The 19,344-nt window shown below is 44.5% G+C and overlaps 1 protein-coding gene and 1 long non-coding RNA gene across 2 annotated transcripts in view; both read right to left on the reverse strand.

Moving 5' to 3' along the window:
* The window catches only part of LOC106576658 (TBC1 domain family member 15), a 58,074-nt gene extending 48,132 nt beyond the window's left edge, over positions 1-9,942 (reverse strand). Inside the window, exon 1 of the mRNA XM_045700211.1 lies at positions 9,896-9,942. Coding sequence (XP_045556167.1) covers positions 9,896-9,909 — 14 coding nt within the window. The 5' untranslated portion in view covers positions 9,910-9,942. The remainder of the gene's footprint in view (positions 1-9,895) is intronic.
* A 6,049-nt stretch (positions 9,943-15,991) lies between these two features.
* Positions 15,992-17,234, reverse strand: LOC106576542 (uncharacterized). The gene is made up of 3 exons (XR_006760196.1): positions 16,918-17,234; positions 16,182-16,280; positions 15,992-16,090 (listed from the first exon to the last, which is right to left on the reverse strand). It is a non-coding gene; the product is annotated as an uncharacterized lncRNA (long non-coding RNA).
* Positions 17,235-19,344: the final 2,110 nt, after the last annotated feature.

Below are 19,344 nucleotides of genomic sequence, written 5' to 3' on the forward strand. Positions count from 1 at the left end.
ACTATTGTAGTAATGTTGGAGATTGAAGAGGTTTGTAACGTAGCTAACTATTTTCTAGCTTATTGTGTAGTTGATGATGAAAAGAGCTGTATGCCTATGGAGCTGTGTGGCCCATCTGTATGGACCCTAAAACGTTTGGTATAAATAATAGTTCAGAACAGTGGTTTTAATTGCTTCAACTGGTTAATCATTAATCCCCAAGAAATTGCAGAAAATTACAGAGTGAAGGAAATGCAACTGTCAAACTACTATTATGAAATAAAAGTCCTGCTTCAGTACAACTCCACATTGAACCACAGCCAGAGGATGACTACATTACTACTCCACATTGAACCACAGCCAGAGGACGGCTACATTACTACTCCACATTGAACCACAGCCAGAGGACGGCTACATTACTACTCCACATTGAACCACAGCCAGAGGACGGCTACATTACTACTCCACATTGAACCACAGCCAGAGGATGGGTACATTACTACTCCACATTAAACCACAGCCAGAGGATGGGTACATTACTACTCCACATTGAACCACAGCCAGAGAGATTACTACTCCACATTGAACCACAGCCAGACGACAGCTACATTACTACTCCACATTGAACCACAGCCAGAGGATGGGTAACATTAGTACTCCACATTGAACCACAGCCAGAGGACAGCTACATTACTACTCCAGATTGAACCACAGCCAGATGACTACTCCACATTGAACCACAGCCAGATGACTACATTACTACTCCACATTGAACCACAGCCAGAGGATGAATACATTACTACTCCACATTGAACCACAGCCAGAGGACAGCTACATTACTACTCCACATTGAACCACAGCCAGAGGGCACATTATTGTTCTGCGGTTCTCATTTGTTTCTCATATGGTAAGTATGTGTTGTTGCATGAGAAATAATGTATAAGGAAAGCTATTACTGCCGTCAGTACTGGCATTGTGAAAAACACAAGGCTCATCTTCAATGAATTGCGAGGTAAGCAATGCTTTGGCGGCTTCTGCTGTGCATGAGTGATGTCCCATTCCATAGGGTTATTTATCTCTCCCTACGACTAAATGCTCCGTTTGAGGGACACTCCCCCACCGAGGGACACTCGAAAACGAGGGGAGGCTAAAATGGGTTTTTTGGAATTGAGAGTCTCTCTCTCTCCCAATTGGTCCTAAGAGACCAGTAGACTGTTAGCCTGACACAGCAGGTGGAAGGTAAGAGAAGGCCACACCAACACAATGTAGCCAGCCACACACAGAACACACAGCAACTCACCACCCATAGCATTAGCATAGAAATGGTGTTGAAACACAACCGTTAAAACCGTCCAATCCACTGAAGTAAAGGGGAGCCTTTAACAACCCATCACAGCATGGCAGCATCTAGAAAGAGATAAACTGCAATAGCAGCTCCCCGCATGCAAATAAATCCCACAGCCTTCGTCCCAAATGGCACCCAATCCCATATATAGAGCACTAACTCCTACCAGAGCCCCTGTATATAGGGGATAGTGTGGTGTGTGGGACGCCACCACGGTGTGAAGGCGGTTATTATTACTACTAGAGAGGGGAAACCGCTGCTAAAGGCCACTGAGAAACTGCCTAACAAAACACCTGATAGATGAACAGACAGTTCTGTGATTCTGTTGGACACATATAGGGCTGAGACTGGCACCCTATTCCCTGTTTACTACACTACGTTAGACCAGAGCCCTATTCCCTGTTTACTACACTACTTTAGACCAGAGCCCTATACCCAGTTTACTGCACTACGTTAGACCAGAGCCCTATTCCCTGTACTACGTTAGACCAGAGCCCTATTCCCTGTACTACGTTAGACCAGAGCCCTATTCCCTGTACTACGTTAGACCAGAGCCCTATTCCCTGTTTACTACACTACGTTAGACCAGAGCCCTATTCCCTGTTTACTACACTATATTAGACCAGAGCCCTGTTTACTGCACTACGTTAGACCAGAGCCCTATTCCCTGTTTACTGCACTACATTAGACCAGAGCCCTATTCCCTGTTTACTGCACTACATTAGACCAGAGCCCTATTCCCCATTTACTGTACTACATTAGACCAGAGCCCTATTCCCTGTTTACTACACTACATTAGACCAGAGCCCTATTCCCTGTTTACTGTACTACGTTAGACCAGAGCCCTATTCCCTGTACTACGTTAGACCAGAGCCCTATTCCCTGTTTACTGCACTACGTTAGACCAGAGCCCTATTCCCTGTTTACTGCACTACATTAGACCAGAGTTCCCTGTTTACTGCACTACGTTAGACCAGAGCCCTATTCCCTGTTTACTGCACTACATTAGACCAGAGCCCTGTTTACTGCACTACGTTAGACCAGAGCCCTATTCCCGTTTTACTGCACTACGTTAGACCAGAGCCCTATTCCCTGTTTACTACACATTAGACCAGAGCCCTGTTCAATGCACTCACGTTAGACCAGAGCCCTATTCTTACTGCACTACGTTAGACCAGAGCCCTATTCCCTGTTTACTGTACTACATTAGACCAGAGCCCTATTCCCTGTTTACTACACTATATTAGACCAGAGCCTATTCCCTGTTTACTGCACTACATTAGACCAGAGCTATTCCCTGTTTACTGCACTACGTTAGACCAGAGCCCTATTCAATGCACTACGTTAGACCAGAGCCCTATTCCCTGTTTACTGTACTACATTAGACCAGAGCCCTATTCCACACTACGTTAGACCAGAGCCCTATTCCCTGTTTACTACACTACATTAGACCAGAGCCCTGTTTACTGCACTACATTAGACCAGAGCCCTATTCCCTGTTTACTGCACTACGTTAGACCAGAGCCCTGTTTACTGCACTACGTTAGACCAGAGCCCTATTCCCTGTTTACTGCACTACATTAGACCAGAGCCCTATTCCCCGTTTACTGTACTACATTAGACCAGAGCCCTATTCCCTGTTTACTGCACTACGTTAGACCAGAGCCCTATTCCCTGTTTACTGTACTACATTAGACCAGAGCATTCCTGTTTACAGCACTACGTTAGACCAGAGCACTATTCCCTGTTTACTGTACTACATTAGACCAGAGCCCTATTCCCTGTTTACTACACTATATTAGACCAGAGCCCTGTTTACTGCACTACGTTAGACCAGAGCCCTATTCAATGCACTACGTTAGACCAGAGCCCATGTGAGTGAGTGAGTGTCTCTCCTCCCAGGTTCTGTAGCAGCGCAGCAGAACCACCATAAATCTCTTCTGGATGAGCAATGAAGCCTCCTGTAAATGACATTCATGTTAAGTAACAACGACCGTACAAACACCGGTCCGCTTAACCGGGGGGACTCTGTTCCCACAGCACCGCCGCCGGGGGGACTCTGTTCCCACAGCACCGCCGCCCGGGGGGACTCTGTTCCCACAGCACCGCCGCCGGGGGGACTCTGTTCCCACAGCACCGCCGCCGGGGGGACTCTGTTCCCACAGCACCGCCGCCCCGGGGGGGACTCTGTTCCCACAGCACCGCGCTGATGTCACAGTATATGGTAAAACAAACGGGACCACACTACTTTCTACTCCTCATGGAGAGGTAATCAATGTGTACGGAAATAATGAAACAAACACAAAACCAAACAGACAGACCCATGGTTGTCCTGTAGTGTCCTTTCATAGATGTCAGGTATTGTAGTCAGTGTTAAAACCTCTACTCCTGAGTCACAGTCCTGGTTACTGTACCAAACAGTGTACACTGAACGCTGGCCAACAGGACACGTTCACATCAATATTGTGATGGATACAGTCATGCCTTCATAAAACATTATAATACCTTGTAAACAATATCAGCAGTAACACCAGTTGATGAGATTGCCAATAATAAATCATATGAATTAAATTAGGCTACCGGTACTCATAAGGGACATACAGTGCATTCCGAAAGTATTCAGACTCCTTGATTTTTTCCCCCACATTCTGTTATGTTACAGCCTTATTCTAAAATTGATTAAAGAAACAAAAATACTCACCAATCTACACACAATACCCCATAATGACAAAGGGAAAACAGGTTTTTAGAAATGTTTGCAAATGTCTTAAAAATAAATAAACAGAAATAACTTATTTACATAAGTATACAGACCAGACCCTTTGCTATGAGACTCGAAATTGAGCTCAGAATAATCCTGTTTCCATTGATCATCCTTGAGATGTTTCTACAACTTGGAGTCCACCTGTGGTAAATTCTATTGATTGGACATGATCTGGAAAGGCACAGTGCATGTCTAAGCAAAAACCAAGCCATGAGGTCGAAGGAATTGTCCGTAGAGCTCCGAGACAGGATTGTGTCGAGGCACAGATCTGGGGAAGGAAACCAAAACATTTCTGCAGTATTGAAGGTTCCCAATCATTTTTTAACCACCAAGACTCTTCCTAGAGCTGGCCGCCCAGCCAAACTGAGCAATCAGGGGAGAAGGGCCTTGGTCAGGGAGGTGACCAAGAACCCAATGGTCACTCTGACAGAGCTCCTCTGTGGAGATGGGAGAACCTTCCAGAAGGACAACCAACTCTGCAGCACTCCACCAATCAGGCCTTTATGGTAGTGGCCAGACAGAAGCCACTCCTCAGTAAAAGGCTCATGACAGCCTGCTTGGAGTTTGCCAAAAAGGCACCTAAAAACTCTCAGACCATGAGAAACAAGATTCTCTGGTCTGATGAAACCGAGATTGAACTCTTTGGCCTGAAAGCCAAGTGTCACGTCTGGAGGAAACCTGGCACCATCCCTACGGTGAAGCATGGTTGAGGCAGCATCATGCTGTGGGGATGTTTTTCAGTGGCAGGGACTGGGAGACTAGTCAGGATCGAGGCAAAGTACAGAGCGATCCTTCATGAAAACCTGCTCCAGAGCACTCAGGACCTCAGAATGGGGTGAAGGTTCACCTTCCAACAGGACAATGACCCTAAGCACACAGTCAAGACAACGCAGGAGGGGCTTTGGGACAAGTCTCTGAATGTCCTTGAATGGCCCAGCCAGAGCCCGGACTTGAACCCGATCGAACATCTCTGGAGAGACCTGAAAATAGCTGTGCAGCAACGCTTCCCATCCAACCTGACAGAGCTTGAGAGGATCTGCAGAGAAGAATGGGAGGAACTCCCCAAATACAGGTGTGCCAAGCTTGTAGCGTCATACCCCAGAAGACTCAAGGCTGTAATCGCTGCCAAAGGTGCTTCAACAAAGGGTCTAAATACTTATGTAAATTATATTTTTAATTTTTAATACATTTGAAGAAAAAAAAAGTCTAAAAAGAGTTTTTGCTTTGTCATTATGGGGGTATTGTGATGTCATTATGGGGTATTGTGTGTAGATTGATGAGGGAGAGAAAAAAAGTTAATCCATATTAGAATAAGGCTGTAATGTAACAAAATGTGGAAAAAGTCAAGGGGTCTGAATACTTTCCCGAATGCACTGTACGTATATTATCACAATACTAACTGGATACAGTCACAGTTGATGAGTTATTTATACAGGGTGCCGAGCTGATGACGTGAAACACAACAATACTACATCTTCTAGTAGCCTACAGACAACGAAGAACAAGGGCGCTTCCTGCCATCCAGGACCTGTATACCAGGCGGTGTCAGAGGAAGGCCACCCAAGTCGTAGACTGTTCTCTCTGCTACCACACGGCAAACGGTACCAATGTCTGGAAGCAACAGGACTGAACAGCTTCTATCCCCAAACCATAAGACTGCTAAACAAGACTCACACACACAATGGACACACACACACACACACACTCACACCTCACCACATATGCTGCTACCGTCTATTATCTATCCTGTTGCCTAGTCACTTTACCCCTACCTAAATGTACATATCTACCTCAATTACCTCGTACCTCTGCACATCAACTCAGTACTGGTACTTCCTGTATATAGCCATGTTATTACCTCATACCCCAGCACATTGACTCAGTACTGGTACTTCCTGTATATAGCCATGTTATTACCTCATACCCCTTTACATCAACTCAGTACTGGTACTTCCTGTATATAGCCATGATATTACCGCATACCCCTCTACATCAACTCAGTACTTCCTGTATATAGTCATGTTATTACCTCATACCCCAGCACATTGACTCAGTACTGGTACTCCCTGTATATAGCCATGTCATTACCTCATACCCCAGCACATTGACTCAGTACTGGTACTCCTGTATATAGCCATGTTATTACCTCATACCCCAGCACATTGACTCAGTACTGGTACTCCCTGTATATAGCCATGTTATTTTTACTCACTGTGTATTTATGCCTCGTGTCACGTTCTAAATGTTTTATGTTTAACTCCGTGTTGTTGGTAAAGGGCCCGTCAGGGAAGCATTTCACTGTTAGTCAACACCTGTTGTTTACGAAGCATGTGACAAATAACATTTGATGTGATGAAGTACTGCAGATGCTTTTCAAAAAACTGGTTGAACGGACATTTTTACCCTGTAGGCACCTGCAACAAGTAGGATAAATTACACTTGCCGACAATTACTTGCCTCCAACCAAATGAATTTGAATTTTGAATAATTTGGTCCGCCCATTTTTTTAGTTGGAAGTGAAAAATCTTAATTAAAATAAAATACAGATATTTTTTATTTAACTAGGCAAGTCAGTTAAGAACAAGTTTTTTTTTTTACAATGACGGCCTACCCCGGCCAAACACGGACGACACTGGGCCAATTGTGTGCCACCCTATGGGACTCCAAATCACAGCTGGATGTTATACAACCTGGATTTCGAACCAGGGAATGTAGTGACGCCTCTTGCACTGAGATGCAGTACCTTAAACCACTGCGCCGTTCGGGAGCCCCGAATTTCAGTTTAGTTCACATTTTTTGGGGTCCTGTGCCAGTTGTAAATCAAACAAATAAACGTGTGAACACCATTAGATTTGTGAATTTTGACATATGTTAGAAGAAATAGTGAATTGTGTAATGATATTAATATATTTGACTGCAACTGAATGGACTGACTTCCATAGACCCTGAAGCCCTCTAGTGGTGACTATAGGAATTACACTGACACACTTAATTTACCATCATACGCAAGGAAACAGTTTAACCTCTCTTTCTGGCCATTATATCTGCTAACAAAAGGTGCAGAGAGGAACCTACAGGGGGTAGCAGCAGAGAGGAACCTACAGGGGGGATAACAGCAGAGAGGAACCTACAGGGGGGATAACAGCAGAGAGGAACCTACAGCGGGGATAGCAGCAGAGAGGAACCTACAGGGGGATAACAGCAGAGAGGAACCTACAGGGGGGATAACAGCAGAGAGGAACCTACAGGGGGATAACAGCAGAGAAGAAACCTACAGGGGGATAGCAGCAGAGAGGAACCTACAGGGGGATAACAGCAGAGAGGAACCTACAGGGGGGATAGCAGCAGAGAAGAACCTACAGGGGGATAGCAGCAGAGAAGAACCTACAGGGGGGATAACAGCAGAGAAGAACCTACAGGGGGATAACAGCAGAGAGGAACCTACAGGGGGGTAGCAGCAGAGAAGAACCTACGGGGGATAACAGCAGAGAAGAACCTACAGGGGGATAACAGCAGAGAAGAACCTACAGGGGGATAGCAGCAGAGAGGAACCTACAGGGGGGATAGCAGCAGAGAGGAACCTACAGGGGGATAGCAGCAGAGAGGAACCTACAGGGGGATAACAGCAGAGAGGAACCTACAGGGGGATAGCAGCAGAGAGGAACCTACAGGGGGGATAGCAGCAGAGAGGAACCTACAGGGGAGATAGCAGCAGAGAGAAACCTACAGGGGGATAGCAGCAGAGAGGAACCTACAGGGGGATAGCAGCAGAGAGGAACCTACAGGGGGGATAGCAGCAGAGAGGAACCTACAGGGGGGATAGCAGCAGAGAGGAACCTACAGGGGGGATAGCAGCAGAGAGGAACCTACAGGGGGGGATAGCAGCAGAGAAGAACCTACAGGGGGATAGCAGCAGAGAGGAACCTACAGGGGGATAGCAGCAGAGAGGAACCTACAGGGAGATAGCAGCAGAGAGGAACCTACAGGGGGATAGCAGCAGAGAGGAACCTACAGGGGGATAACAGCAGAGAGGAACCTACGGGGGGGATAGCAGCAGAGAGGAACCTACAGGGGGATAACAGCAGAGAAGAACCTACGGGGGGATAACAGCAGAGAGGAACCTACAGGGGGATAGCAGCAGAGAGAAACCTACGGGGGGATAACAGCAGAGAGGAACCTACAGGGGGATAGCAGCAGAGATAAACCTACAGGGAGATAGCAGCAGAGAAGAACCTACAGGGGGATAACAGCTACTTCTCCAATGAATGTATTCTGCCTTCTTCAGAGTTAACCATGTACCTGGTGTGGCTGTCCGTGATAAACATGAGACTTGAGATCCCCCTCTAGCCTCTCCCCCTCTCCCCCGGACACAGCATGCGTGTTTTTAGCTTTATCTTTCTCTCTACATTGCTGGAAAAGGTAAGCCCTAAAGTAAACATTTCAATGCTAGTCTAAAGCTGCCTGTTGTTTATGAAAGCATGTGACAAATAAAAATGCATTCAATTTTTCTGTTTTTAACTGAACCTGGCAGAGTGGAAGCGGAACAGAAACCACTTTCAGGATGTGTACCAAATGGCACCCTATTCCCTATGTAGTGCACTACTTTCTACCAAGGCTCATAGGACTCTGGTCAAAAGTAGTGCACTATATACCATTTGGGACAGAACATCAGTTTCAAGGCCTCTTCACATGCGGCCACAGAACTAACCAGACCACCTGGTGTGTGGGCGCCAGGTCACTGTATTTTTACAGCAGAACAGGCTACATCTGGCTGGGGGTCATACTTTCATACAAGCAATCATCTCCAGCACTGGGAAAGACTTGACTTTCAATTCTAGAGCGGTGTGTGTTCTGGAGTGCGTCTGTCCAGGGCGTGATAGCTCTGCTCTGTCCACTAGTGACTGTCTGTATAACCTGTAATTGTGTTCACCGTGGGACTGGGCTTGGGCCTTGGCTGACATAGGATAGTGGCCCTTTGAGGAACACAAAGATCACCACATACCCAGTGTTACCAGTGGCAATACATACAACACTATTCCCTGGCTTTTTCATTGCTAAAGTAAAAAATATATAATTGAAAATTTGAATGAAGTGGAATGCATGGAATAAGTTGTATTAGACTCCCTCGCCTAGCCCCACTCCCTCGCCTAGCCCCACTCCTCGCCTAGCCCCACTCCCCTCGCCTAGCCCCACTCCCTCGCCTAGCCCCACTCCTCGCCTAGCCCCACTCCCTCAGTTCTGTCTTTGAGAGACTAAGTTGAGTGTGTTTATGTCTTCTGTCAGCAGCATGTATCTCAACATGTATATTTACTGTCTGGTCTACGTACTGTGTCAGCAGCATGTATATTTACTGTCTGGTCTACGTACTGTGTCAGCAGCATGTATATTTACTGTCTGGTCTACGTACTGTGTCAGCAGCATGTATATTTACTGTCTGGTCTACGTACTGTGTCAGCAGCATGTATATTTACTGTCTGGTCTACGTACTGTGTCAGCAGCATGTATATTTACTGTCTGGTCTACGTACTGTGTCAGCAGCATGTATATTTACTGTCTGGTCTACGTACTGTGTCAGCAGCATGTATATTTACTGTCTGGTCTACGTACTGTGTCAGCAGCATGTATATTTACTGTCTGGTCTACGTACTGTGTCAGCAGCATGTATATTTACTGTCTGGTCTACGTACTGTGTCAGCAGCATGTATATTTACTGTCTGGTCTACGTACTGTGTCAGCAGCATGTATATTTACTGTCTGGTCTACGTACTGTGTCAGCAGCATGTATATTTACTGTCTGGTCTACGTACTCTGTCAGCAGCATGTACTTCCTGAGACAGTCCAGGAAGCCTTCACTACCTCCTGGTGAAAGTGTAGGGCAGGCAGCTCAACCCCCCATGTTGCGGTCTCTTAGGGGGTGAACACCAGGTAGGACCAGCCCCTCCTCCTTCACCCCTGACTGAGGCCAGGTCACTGAGACGGAAGAACAGCCGGGAACCCTTACTCTTCTCTGGGATGGGAGCGGGTTTAGGAGGAGCACCTGGAGAGAGAGATACAGGATATACACAGACATAGAAACACAATGAGGAGAGAGGAGAGAGAGATGGGGGGGGGGTTTAGATACACAACACTACGCATGTACTCCACACACAGAAGAGACACACACACAAATTAGAGTATGTGTGTACTCTCTCTAGGGTATTTCCCTAATGCAGAGAGACAAGCAGCACAACGTTCATACCACACTTCATCTATAGTTGTATAGATCCATGTGTAATGCTTTTAATTTGACTCGCTTGACATTTAAATGTCTGCAGCGCAGGGAAGTAGCAGGAGGCCTGATTAATCCTCCAGCTGGCCTGCTGGAGAAGATTGATCGTACTGTGGGAAAACAGAAGCAATTAGTCTCCTCTCCTCCAACCAACTTAATCAGGGTCGCTCCACTAAAGCAGCTTCTGGACGTTAAGAGGAGAGGTGATTTGGAATTCCAGCCAGAGAGGAAGGAGAGAAAATAAATAAATAAATATATACATACATACACACAAATATATATACACATGAGAGAGCGCTGCACGCTTAACCTTGTTTAGTCTTGCCATGAAGAACCACAGAACGGCAAGGCCAAGAACAACAATTATGTTGCATTGTGGTTCCAGTACTAGACTTGACAGTTGAAAGAAACCAGACATTTTTCATTGCAGTAGGCTACAGGTAATGACAATATATCAGCTGGACAGGTAATGAATAGTGATATTTTGGCTCTCCATAGAGGAAGCATGATGATGCTAAATCATTGATATGTTCTCCATTACTTTCCCTGACTAAATAAAAGGTCAAATAAAATGGCCATTCTACTGTGGCCTACCGGGACTTACCGGGGCCTAACAGGGCCTACTGTGTCCTGCTCTGTTCTAGGGTGTCCTGCTCTGTTCTAGGGTGTCCTGCTCTGTTCTAGTGTGTTCTGCTCTGTTCTAGGGTGTTCTGCTCTGTTCTAGGGTGTCCTGCTCTGTTCTAGGGTGTCCTGCTCTGTTCTAGTGTGTCCTGCTCTGTTCTAGGGTGTCCTGCTCTGTTCTAGTGCGTCCTGCTCTGGTTCTAGTGCGTCCTGCTCTGTTCTAGTGCGCTCTGTTGCTGCTCTGTTCTAGTGTGTTCTGCTTCTGTTCTAGTGCGTTCTGCTCTGTTCTAGTGTGTTCTGCTCTGTTCTAGTGTGTTCTGCTCTGTTCTAGTGCCGTCCTGCTCTGTTCTAGTGCGTCCCTGCTCTGTTCTAGTGCGTCCTGCTCTGTTCTAGGTGTCCTGCTCTGTTCTAGTGTCGTCCTGCTCTGTTCTAGTGCGTCCTGCTCTGTTCTAGTGGTCTGCTGTTCTAGGGTGTCCTGCTTTCTGTTCTAGGGTGTCCTGCTCTGTTCTAGGGTGTCCTGCTCTGTTCAGTGGTGTCTGCTCTGTTCTAGGGTTTAGTCCTGCTCTGTTCTAGTGTGTCCTGCTCTGTTCTAGTGTGTCTGCTCTGTTCTAGGGTGTCCTGCTCTGTTCTAGAAGGTCGTCCTGCTCTGTTCTAGTGCGTCCTGCTGTGTTCTAGGTGTCCTGCTCTGTTCTAGTGCGTCCTGCTCTGTTCTAGTGCGTCCTGCTCTGTTCTAGTGTGTCCTGCTCTGTTCTAGTGTGTCCTGCTCTGTTCTAGTGTGTCCTGCTCTGTTCTAGGGTGTCCTGCTCTGTTCTAGGGTGTCCTGCTCTGTTCTAGGGTGTCCTGCTCTGTTCTAGGGTGTCCTGCTCTGTTCTAGGGTGTCCTGCTCTGTTCTAGGGTGTCCTGCTCTGTTCTAGTGCGTCCTGCTCTGTTCTAGTGCGTCCTGCTCTGTTCTAGTGTGTTCTGCTGTGTTCTAGTGTGTTCTCTTCCACTCACCTTCTCCATTGTTGCTGGGTTTCTTCCTGAACTGAACAGTGTGAACCATGTCCCACTCTGTCTCACAGCTCAGCTGGTGCTCCACCTGCCTGGGAGGCTTGTCTCCTGGGTTTTGGTTTGTACCCCTGGTGCCGCTGGCCCCATTCAAACACAGAGCTAGACTCCTGGGAGAGAGAATACAGGTATACTCAGACTCACCCAAATACGGTAGCATCTATATACAGTACACACACCAACCCATATACAGTACTATCTATATACAGTACACACACCTACCCATATACAGTACACACACCTACCCATATACACTACTGTTCAAAAGTTTGGGGTCACTTAGAAATGTCCTTGTTTTCCATGAAAACATACATGAAATTAGTTGCAAAATGAATAGGAAATATAGTCAAGACATTGACAAGGTTATAAATAATGATTTTTAATTGAAATAATAATTGTGTCCTTCAAACTTTGCTTTTGTCATAGAATCCTCCACTTGCAGAAATTACAGCCTTGCAGACCTTTGGCATTTTAGTTGTCAATTTGTTGAGGTAATCTGAAGAGATTTCACCCCATGCTTCCTGAAGCACCTCCCACAAGTTGGATTGGCTTGATGGGTACTTCTTACGTACCATACTGGTCAAGCTGCTCCCACAACAGCTCAATAGGGGTTGAGATCCGGTGGCTGTGCTGGCCACTCCATTATAGACAGAATACCAGCTGACTGCTTCTTCCCTAAATAGTTATTGCATAGTTTGGAGCTGTGCTTTGGGTCATTGTCCTGTTGTAGGAGGAAATTGGCTCCAATTAAGCGCGCGTCCACAGGGTATGGAGCATGGCTTTGCAAAATGGAGTGATAGCCTTCCTTCTTCAAGATCCCTTTTACCCTGTACAAATCTCCCACTTTACCACCACCAAAGCACCCCAGACCATCACAAACTGAAATGGTCCACACACAGACAGCATGGAGAAGAAGGCGCAACAGCGCCTCTTCAACCTCAGAAGGCTGAAGAAACCGGCTTGTCCCCAAAAAACACTCAAACTTTTACAGATGCACAATCAAGAGCATCCTGTTGGTCTGTATCACCGCCTGGTACGGCATCTGCTTCGCCCACAACCGTAAGGCTCTCCAGAGGGTAGTGAGGTCTGCACAACGCATCACCGGGGGCAAACTACCTGCCCTCCAGGACACCTACACCACCCGATGTCACAGGAAGAACAAAAAGATCATCAAGGACAACAACCAACCGAGCCGCTGCTGTTCACCTCTCGCTACCATCCAGAAGGCGAGGTCAGTACAGGTGCATCAAAGCTGGGACCGAGAGACTGAAAACAGCTTCTATCTCAAGGCCATCAGACTGTTAAACAGCCATCACTAACATTGACTGGCTGCTGCCAACATACTGACTCAATCTTTAGCCACTTTAATAATAAAAAATTGGATGTAATAAATGTATCACTAGTCACTTTATATAATGTTTACATACCCTACACTACTCATCTCATATGTATATACTGTACTCTATACCATCTACTGCATCTTGCCTATGCCGTTCGCCATCGCTCATCCATATATATTTATATGTACATATTCTTATTCATTCCTTTACACGTGTGTATAAGGTAGTTGTTGTGAAATTGTTATATTACTTGTTAGATATTACTGCATGGTTGGAACTAGAAGCATTTAGCTACACCTCGCATTAACATCTGCTAACCATGTGTATGTGACAAATAAAATTTGATTTGATTGCCTCCACCATGCTTGACAGATGGCGTCAAGCACTCCTCCTCCATGTTTTCATAGCGTCTCATGAATGTTCTTCTTTGTGAACTGAACACCTCAAACTCAGATTCGTCTATCCATAACCCTTTTTTCTAAATCTTCCTCTGGCCAGTGTTTGTTCTTTTGCCCATCTCAAACTTTCCTTTTGAATTGGCCAGTCTGAGATATGGCTTTTCTTTGCAACTCTGCCTAGAAGGCCAGCATCCTGGAGTCGCCTCTTCACTGATGACGCTTGAGACTGGTGTTTTGCACGTACTATTTAATGAAGCTGCCAGTTGAGGACATGTGAGGCGTTTGAGAAACAAACTAGACACAAAATGTACTTGCCCTTTAGCTCAGTTGTGTGCACCGGGGCCTCCCACTCCTCTTTTCTATTCTGGTTAGAACCAGTATGTGCTGTTCTGTGAAAAGGGTTTTCTAATGATCAATTAGCCTTTTAAAAAACGATAAACTTGGATTAGCTAACATAACGTGCCATTGGAACCCAGGAGTGATGGTTGCTGATAATGGGCCTCTGTAAGCCATGTAGATATTCCATTTAAAAAAAATCAGCAGTTTTTTAAAAAGCTTAAGTGACCCCAAAATGTTGTACTATCTATATACAGTCCACACACACACACACACACACACACACACCCCCTATATACAGTACTATCTATATACAGTACATAGTTCTGGCTGGCTGGCTGGGTAGGTAGTGGTACAGATAATTACAGCAAAGGCTGGAAATACTATGAGAGAGGCTATTCAAATTAAACCGGTTTTGACATAGAAAGAGAATATGGATGTATTTTTTTTCTCCACAGAGAACCTAACTGACAGACATCTGTCCTGAGTGGCTGATAGAGAGACGAGAGTTAGTTTCTATGAAGAGATGAGCTAGCTATGTGTTTTCATCACGACCGGGATGAACCATATTAGATTCAGGAATCAGGATATACTTCTGGGCTTTGGTTTCCTGTTGCATCTCTACTCTCAGGGTTTTTATTTCAGTCAGAGATCACTAGAACATTTTTATTCTAGTGCAGCAGAGAAACAGATAGGAAACATGAAGCGATGCTGCTGTCACATGACCAAGGTGATTGGAGCCAGACTGTGGTTTGACAGTCACATCGAGCTCTCAAGACAACTGATGTGTCACCATGGATACAGCCAAGCCAATATATAAAATGTGGAGTGTTGTCATCATAATTCTGACTAATGTTCCCATTAAGCTGTGCGGACACCGGCGCAGAAGAAATATCAGCCCGCGCAGAGAAGCACAGATTGAACTTCATAGAGTTTTCCCCCCCTTTTAGTTAACACTATCAACGTGTCCCTTTACTGTGGGAATTGTGATCGAATCAATGCGTTATTAGCCACTTTCAACGCAACATACCGAAACAAAACGAATTGTGCAAGACTTAGTAGGCAAAACTATGCAAGAGATTTTCTTTTGTAGGCAGAACACATCGGTGTATGATTATTGTGTTGACAGGCACCACTCAGCCCGTACTCTACACAGACCGGTGGCATAACCAATCAGAGCTGCAGTAGGCCTATATAAACACACAATTATAAACTGGGTGAATGCTGATTGGCTGACAGCCGTGGTATATCAGGCCGTATACCACGGGTATGACAAAACATTTAGTTTTACTGTTCTAATTACGTTGGTATTAGCCCAGTTATAGATAATCTGTAGTCAGCAATAGGGGAGTGATTGCTTCCTACAAGACCACAAACCATGTACATTTCTATACATCTTTGAAACATGAGTCAGGTAAAGAGCTTTTTTTGTCTTAAAGGGGCAGTTTTTTTATTTTGAGACAGGCTTGAATAAGCTAAGTATCCAATAGGCAGAGGGGGAGTATAATTTGTCTGATTCTCTGTAATAATGTCAGAATAATAAAGTGGTTTCTTGCATCAAACACCATTTCCAGTCACCACCTTGTCTAAAGGACAAGTGGATAAAACAGGTTCATGTCAAGACCTGCGTGTATTTTTTTCAAAAGTCTCATGGAATGTAGGCCTCATTGAACACCACACATTGGCTGCTACTGTAGGCTGAATGACAGAACAGCTATTTCCATGTTAAACAAATTGCACTGTCTGTATTATCAGCACCAGCCAACAGTTGTGGCGAGCCAATTAGCAGTGTTTCATATGAACGTACCAGTAAGATTGATAAGAGTCTAATCTTGTTAGTATTTTAATATATGTACACTTTGTTTATGATGACCTGAAACATGGAATATTAAATCTAAAGATATGCAAATGAAGTCTAACCTTGGCAGCACACAGCATGGCAGAGTGGTCAACATCTTCCATGGGTTTATATTCCAGCACTATGTCTCCATCCTGGTAGAAATGACGAGAATGAATGTTCAGTCTGATCTGTGGACATTATAAGAGGAAAGGATACATCTCATTGTGTTGCATATTGCCATACCTGGTCCAGGACACGCAGGAATCCTGAAGTGAGAGAATCCTGCTCCTCACTCCTTTCTGGGTTGGTGTGTATAAAAACTCCATCATGCTCATATAGAACCTGAGAGAGAAAGAGGGAAACGCATTCAGAGATGAATACAACTCATGTTATGTTGTTGTTGGAGACTTGGTAAACAAATAGGCCTAATGTACCTAGCTAGCTGGCTAACTTCATCCAAATCAAGTGCCGTTTACATGTGACAATGTAATGGGATACATTTGCTGTATGGTTTACAATTTTGCTGGCGGCTCTTTGAACATTGACCAATTTAACATTCTGTCACCGTTCTACCTTTTCAGGAATGTGATGTTGTGGCTAGCTAGGTAGCTGGCTCAACCAACTTCCTGACAACTTTTAAACTGTTTTGCATGTTTGTTTTGGTGGTTGCTAGTAACGTTACAAGTTAGCTCAACTTGTCACTATGAAAGTTAACAACACGAGCCTGTTGGTATTCTGGAAGTCGACAGTTTCACAAGTAACTTCTTATGACCGCCAACCACTTCGACCTGTATCTGTTAAGTGGACAGGCAACTTCTACTGGCTAACGTTGGTTGTCAAGTGTCGCCCAGGGCTTTTTCAACTTCTAGCCAACTAAACTATTTACAAAACCTCACAGACAACATGATCCGTTTACAATGCGAACAAAACAAAGTATATAAAAATTTTTTTAAATGCCACAAATGTGTTTTCTCAGCACCTTAAATCCCGCTGAAGTCGCCATGTCGCCTGTCTCAGCTGACGACGACGTAGTAGGACAGGTCACGTGTTTCCAGTAGAATACATAACTAAATACTCACCAATGGGTGTTGCTGAATCCCTTTTTACATTCTGTTTTATTTCACCTTTATTTAACCAGGTAGGCTAGTTGAGAACAAGTTCTCATTTACAACTGCGACCTGGTCAAGATAAAGCAAAGCAGTTCGACAACATACAACAACACAGAGTTACACATGGAGTAAAACAAACATACAGTCAATAATACAGTAGGGGAAAAAAGTATATATGATATTATACACATTCATTGTAAATCAACGACTCAATTTACGAGATCATTGACATAGTTGAGTATATCTCGCATACAACAGAGATTATTAATTGAACTGTTTATTGTTCAAGCTTCCACTTCCGTAAACATCCGCCAGGGAACATTAGCCTTAACAGGGGTGTAGTCATTATCCCGATTTTGTTGCAAAACGTTTCGTAAACAGAACGAAACGGGGAGGGACCTACGTTAATCTGTCACATAGAATCTCTTGCTTTTTTCAAACTGTTTGGACTAATGATTACACCCAGCCGTAAGAAGTGGTGGCACCTTTGGACTTTGTCATAGGATGTTGTTTAACGTTTAATTTGGGGCTATTATTCCAGACAAAGGGTGAAAAACCCTGTACATATTCAGACAAATCATCAAATCAAATTGTATTGTCACATGTATCGAATATAACAGGTTCACCTTACAGTGAAATGCTTACTTACAAGCCCTTAACAAACAATGCAGTTTTATGAAAAAATAAGTGTTAAGAATTACTTACTAAAATAAACTGTAGTAAAAAATAAAAAATAAAAAAAGAAGAAAATAGAAAAATAACAAATAATTAAAGAGCAACAATAAAATAACTGTGCGAGGCTATACACAGGGGGGTACGGTCAAAGACTGGTGTTATACCGTAAGTGAGCAGGTGTTTAAATCAACTCTCTCTCTTCAATTCAAAGGGCTTTATTGGCATGGGAAACATGTTTACATTGCAGAAGCAAGTGAAATAGATAATAATCAAAAGTGAAATAGACAATAATAAACAACAAAAGTTTAAAAGGAATAGAGACATTTCAAATGTCATATTATGGCTATGTGCAGTGTTGTAACAATGTGCAAATAGTTAAAGTAAAAAAGGAAAATAAATAAGCATAAATATGGGTTGTATTTACAATGGTGTTTGTTCTTCACCGGTTGCCTTTTCTTGTGGCAACAGGTCACAAATCTTGTTGCTGTGATGGCACAACTGTGGTACTGTATTTCAACCAATAAATATGGGAGTTTTTCAAGATTGGATTGTTTTCAAATTCTTTGTGGGTCTGTGAATCTGAGGGAAATATGTGTGTCTAATATGGTCATACATTTGGCAGGAGGTTAGGAAGTGCAGTTCGGTTTCCACCTCATTTTGTGGGCAGTGTGCACATAGCCTGTCTTCTCTTGAGAGGCTGGTCTGCTGATGGCGGCCTCTCTCAATAGCAAGGCTATGCTCACTGAGTCTGTGCATAGTCAAAGCCTTCCTTCATCTTGGGTCAGTCACAGTGGTCAGGTATTCTGCCACTGTGTACTCTCTGTTTAGGGCCAAATAGCGTTATAGTTTTCTCCGTTTTTTCTTGGTTGATGAGCGGACCCCAGACCTCACAACCATAAAGGGCAATGTGTTCTATAACTGATTCCAGTATTTTTATCCAGATCCTAATTGGTATGTCGAATTTTATGTTCCTTTTTGATGGCATAGAAGGTCCTTCTTGCCTTGTCTCTCAGATCGTTCACAGTTTTGAGGAAGTTACCTGTGGTGCTGATGTTTATGCCAAGGTTTGTAGATGGAATTTGTATTTGTGGTCCTGGCGACTGGACCTTTTTAGAACACCATTATTTTTGTATTATTTATGCTGCAATAGTTTATGTGTCGGGGCTAGGGTCGGTCTGTTTTTTCTGGAGTATTTCTCCTGTCTTATCCGGTGTCCTGTGTGAATTTAAGCATGCTCTCTCTAATTCTCTCTTTCTTTCTCTTCTTTCTTTCTTTCTTTCTTTCTTTCTTTCTCGGAGGACCTGAGCCCTAGGACCATGCCTCAGGACTACCTGGCCTGATGACTCCTTGCTGTCCCCAGTCCACCTGGTCGTGCTGCTGCTCCAGTTTCAACTGTTCTGCCTGCAGCTATGGAACCCTGACCTGTTCACCGGAAGTGCTACCTGTCCCAGACCTGCTGTTTTCAACTCTCTAGAGACAGCAGGAGTGGTAGAGATACTCTGAATGATCAGCTATGAAAAGCCAACTGACATTTACTCCTGAGGTGCTGACCTGTTGCACCCTCGACAACCACTGTGATTATTATTATTTGACCCTGCTGGTCATCTATGAACATTTGAACA

The sequence above is a fragment of the Salmo salar genome, chromosome ssa17, assembly GCF_905237065.1.
Source record: "Salmo salar chromosome ssa17, Ssal_v3.1, whole genome shotgun sequence".
Lineage (NCBI taxonomy): Eukaryota > Metazoa > Chordata > Actinopteri > Salmoniformes > Salmonidae > Salmo > Salmo salar.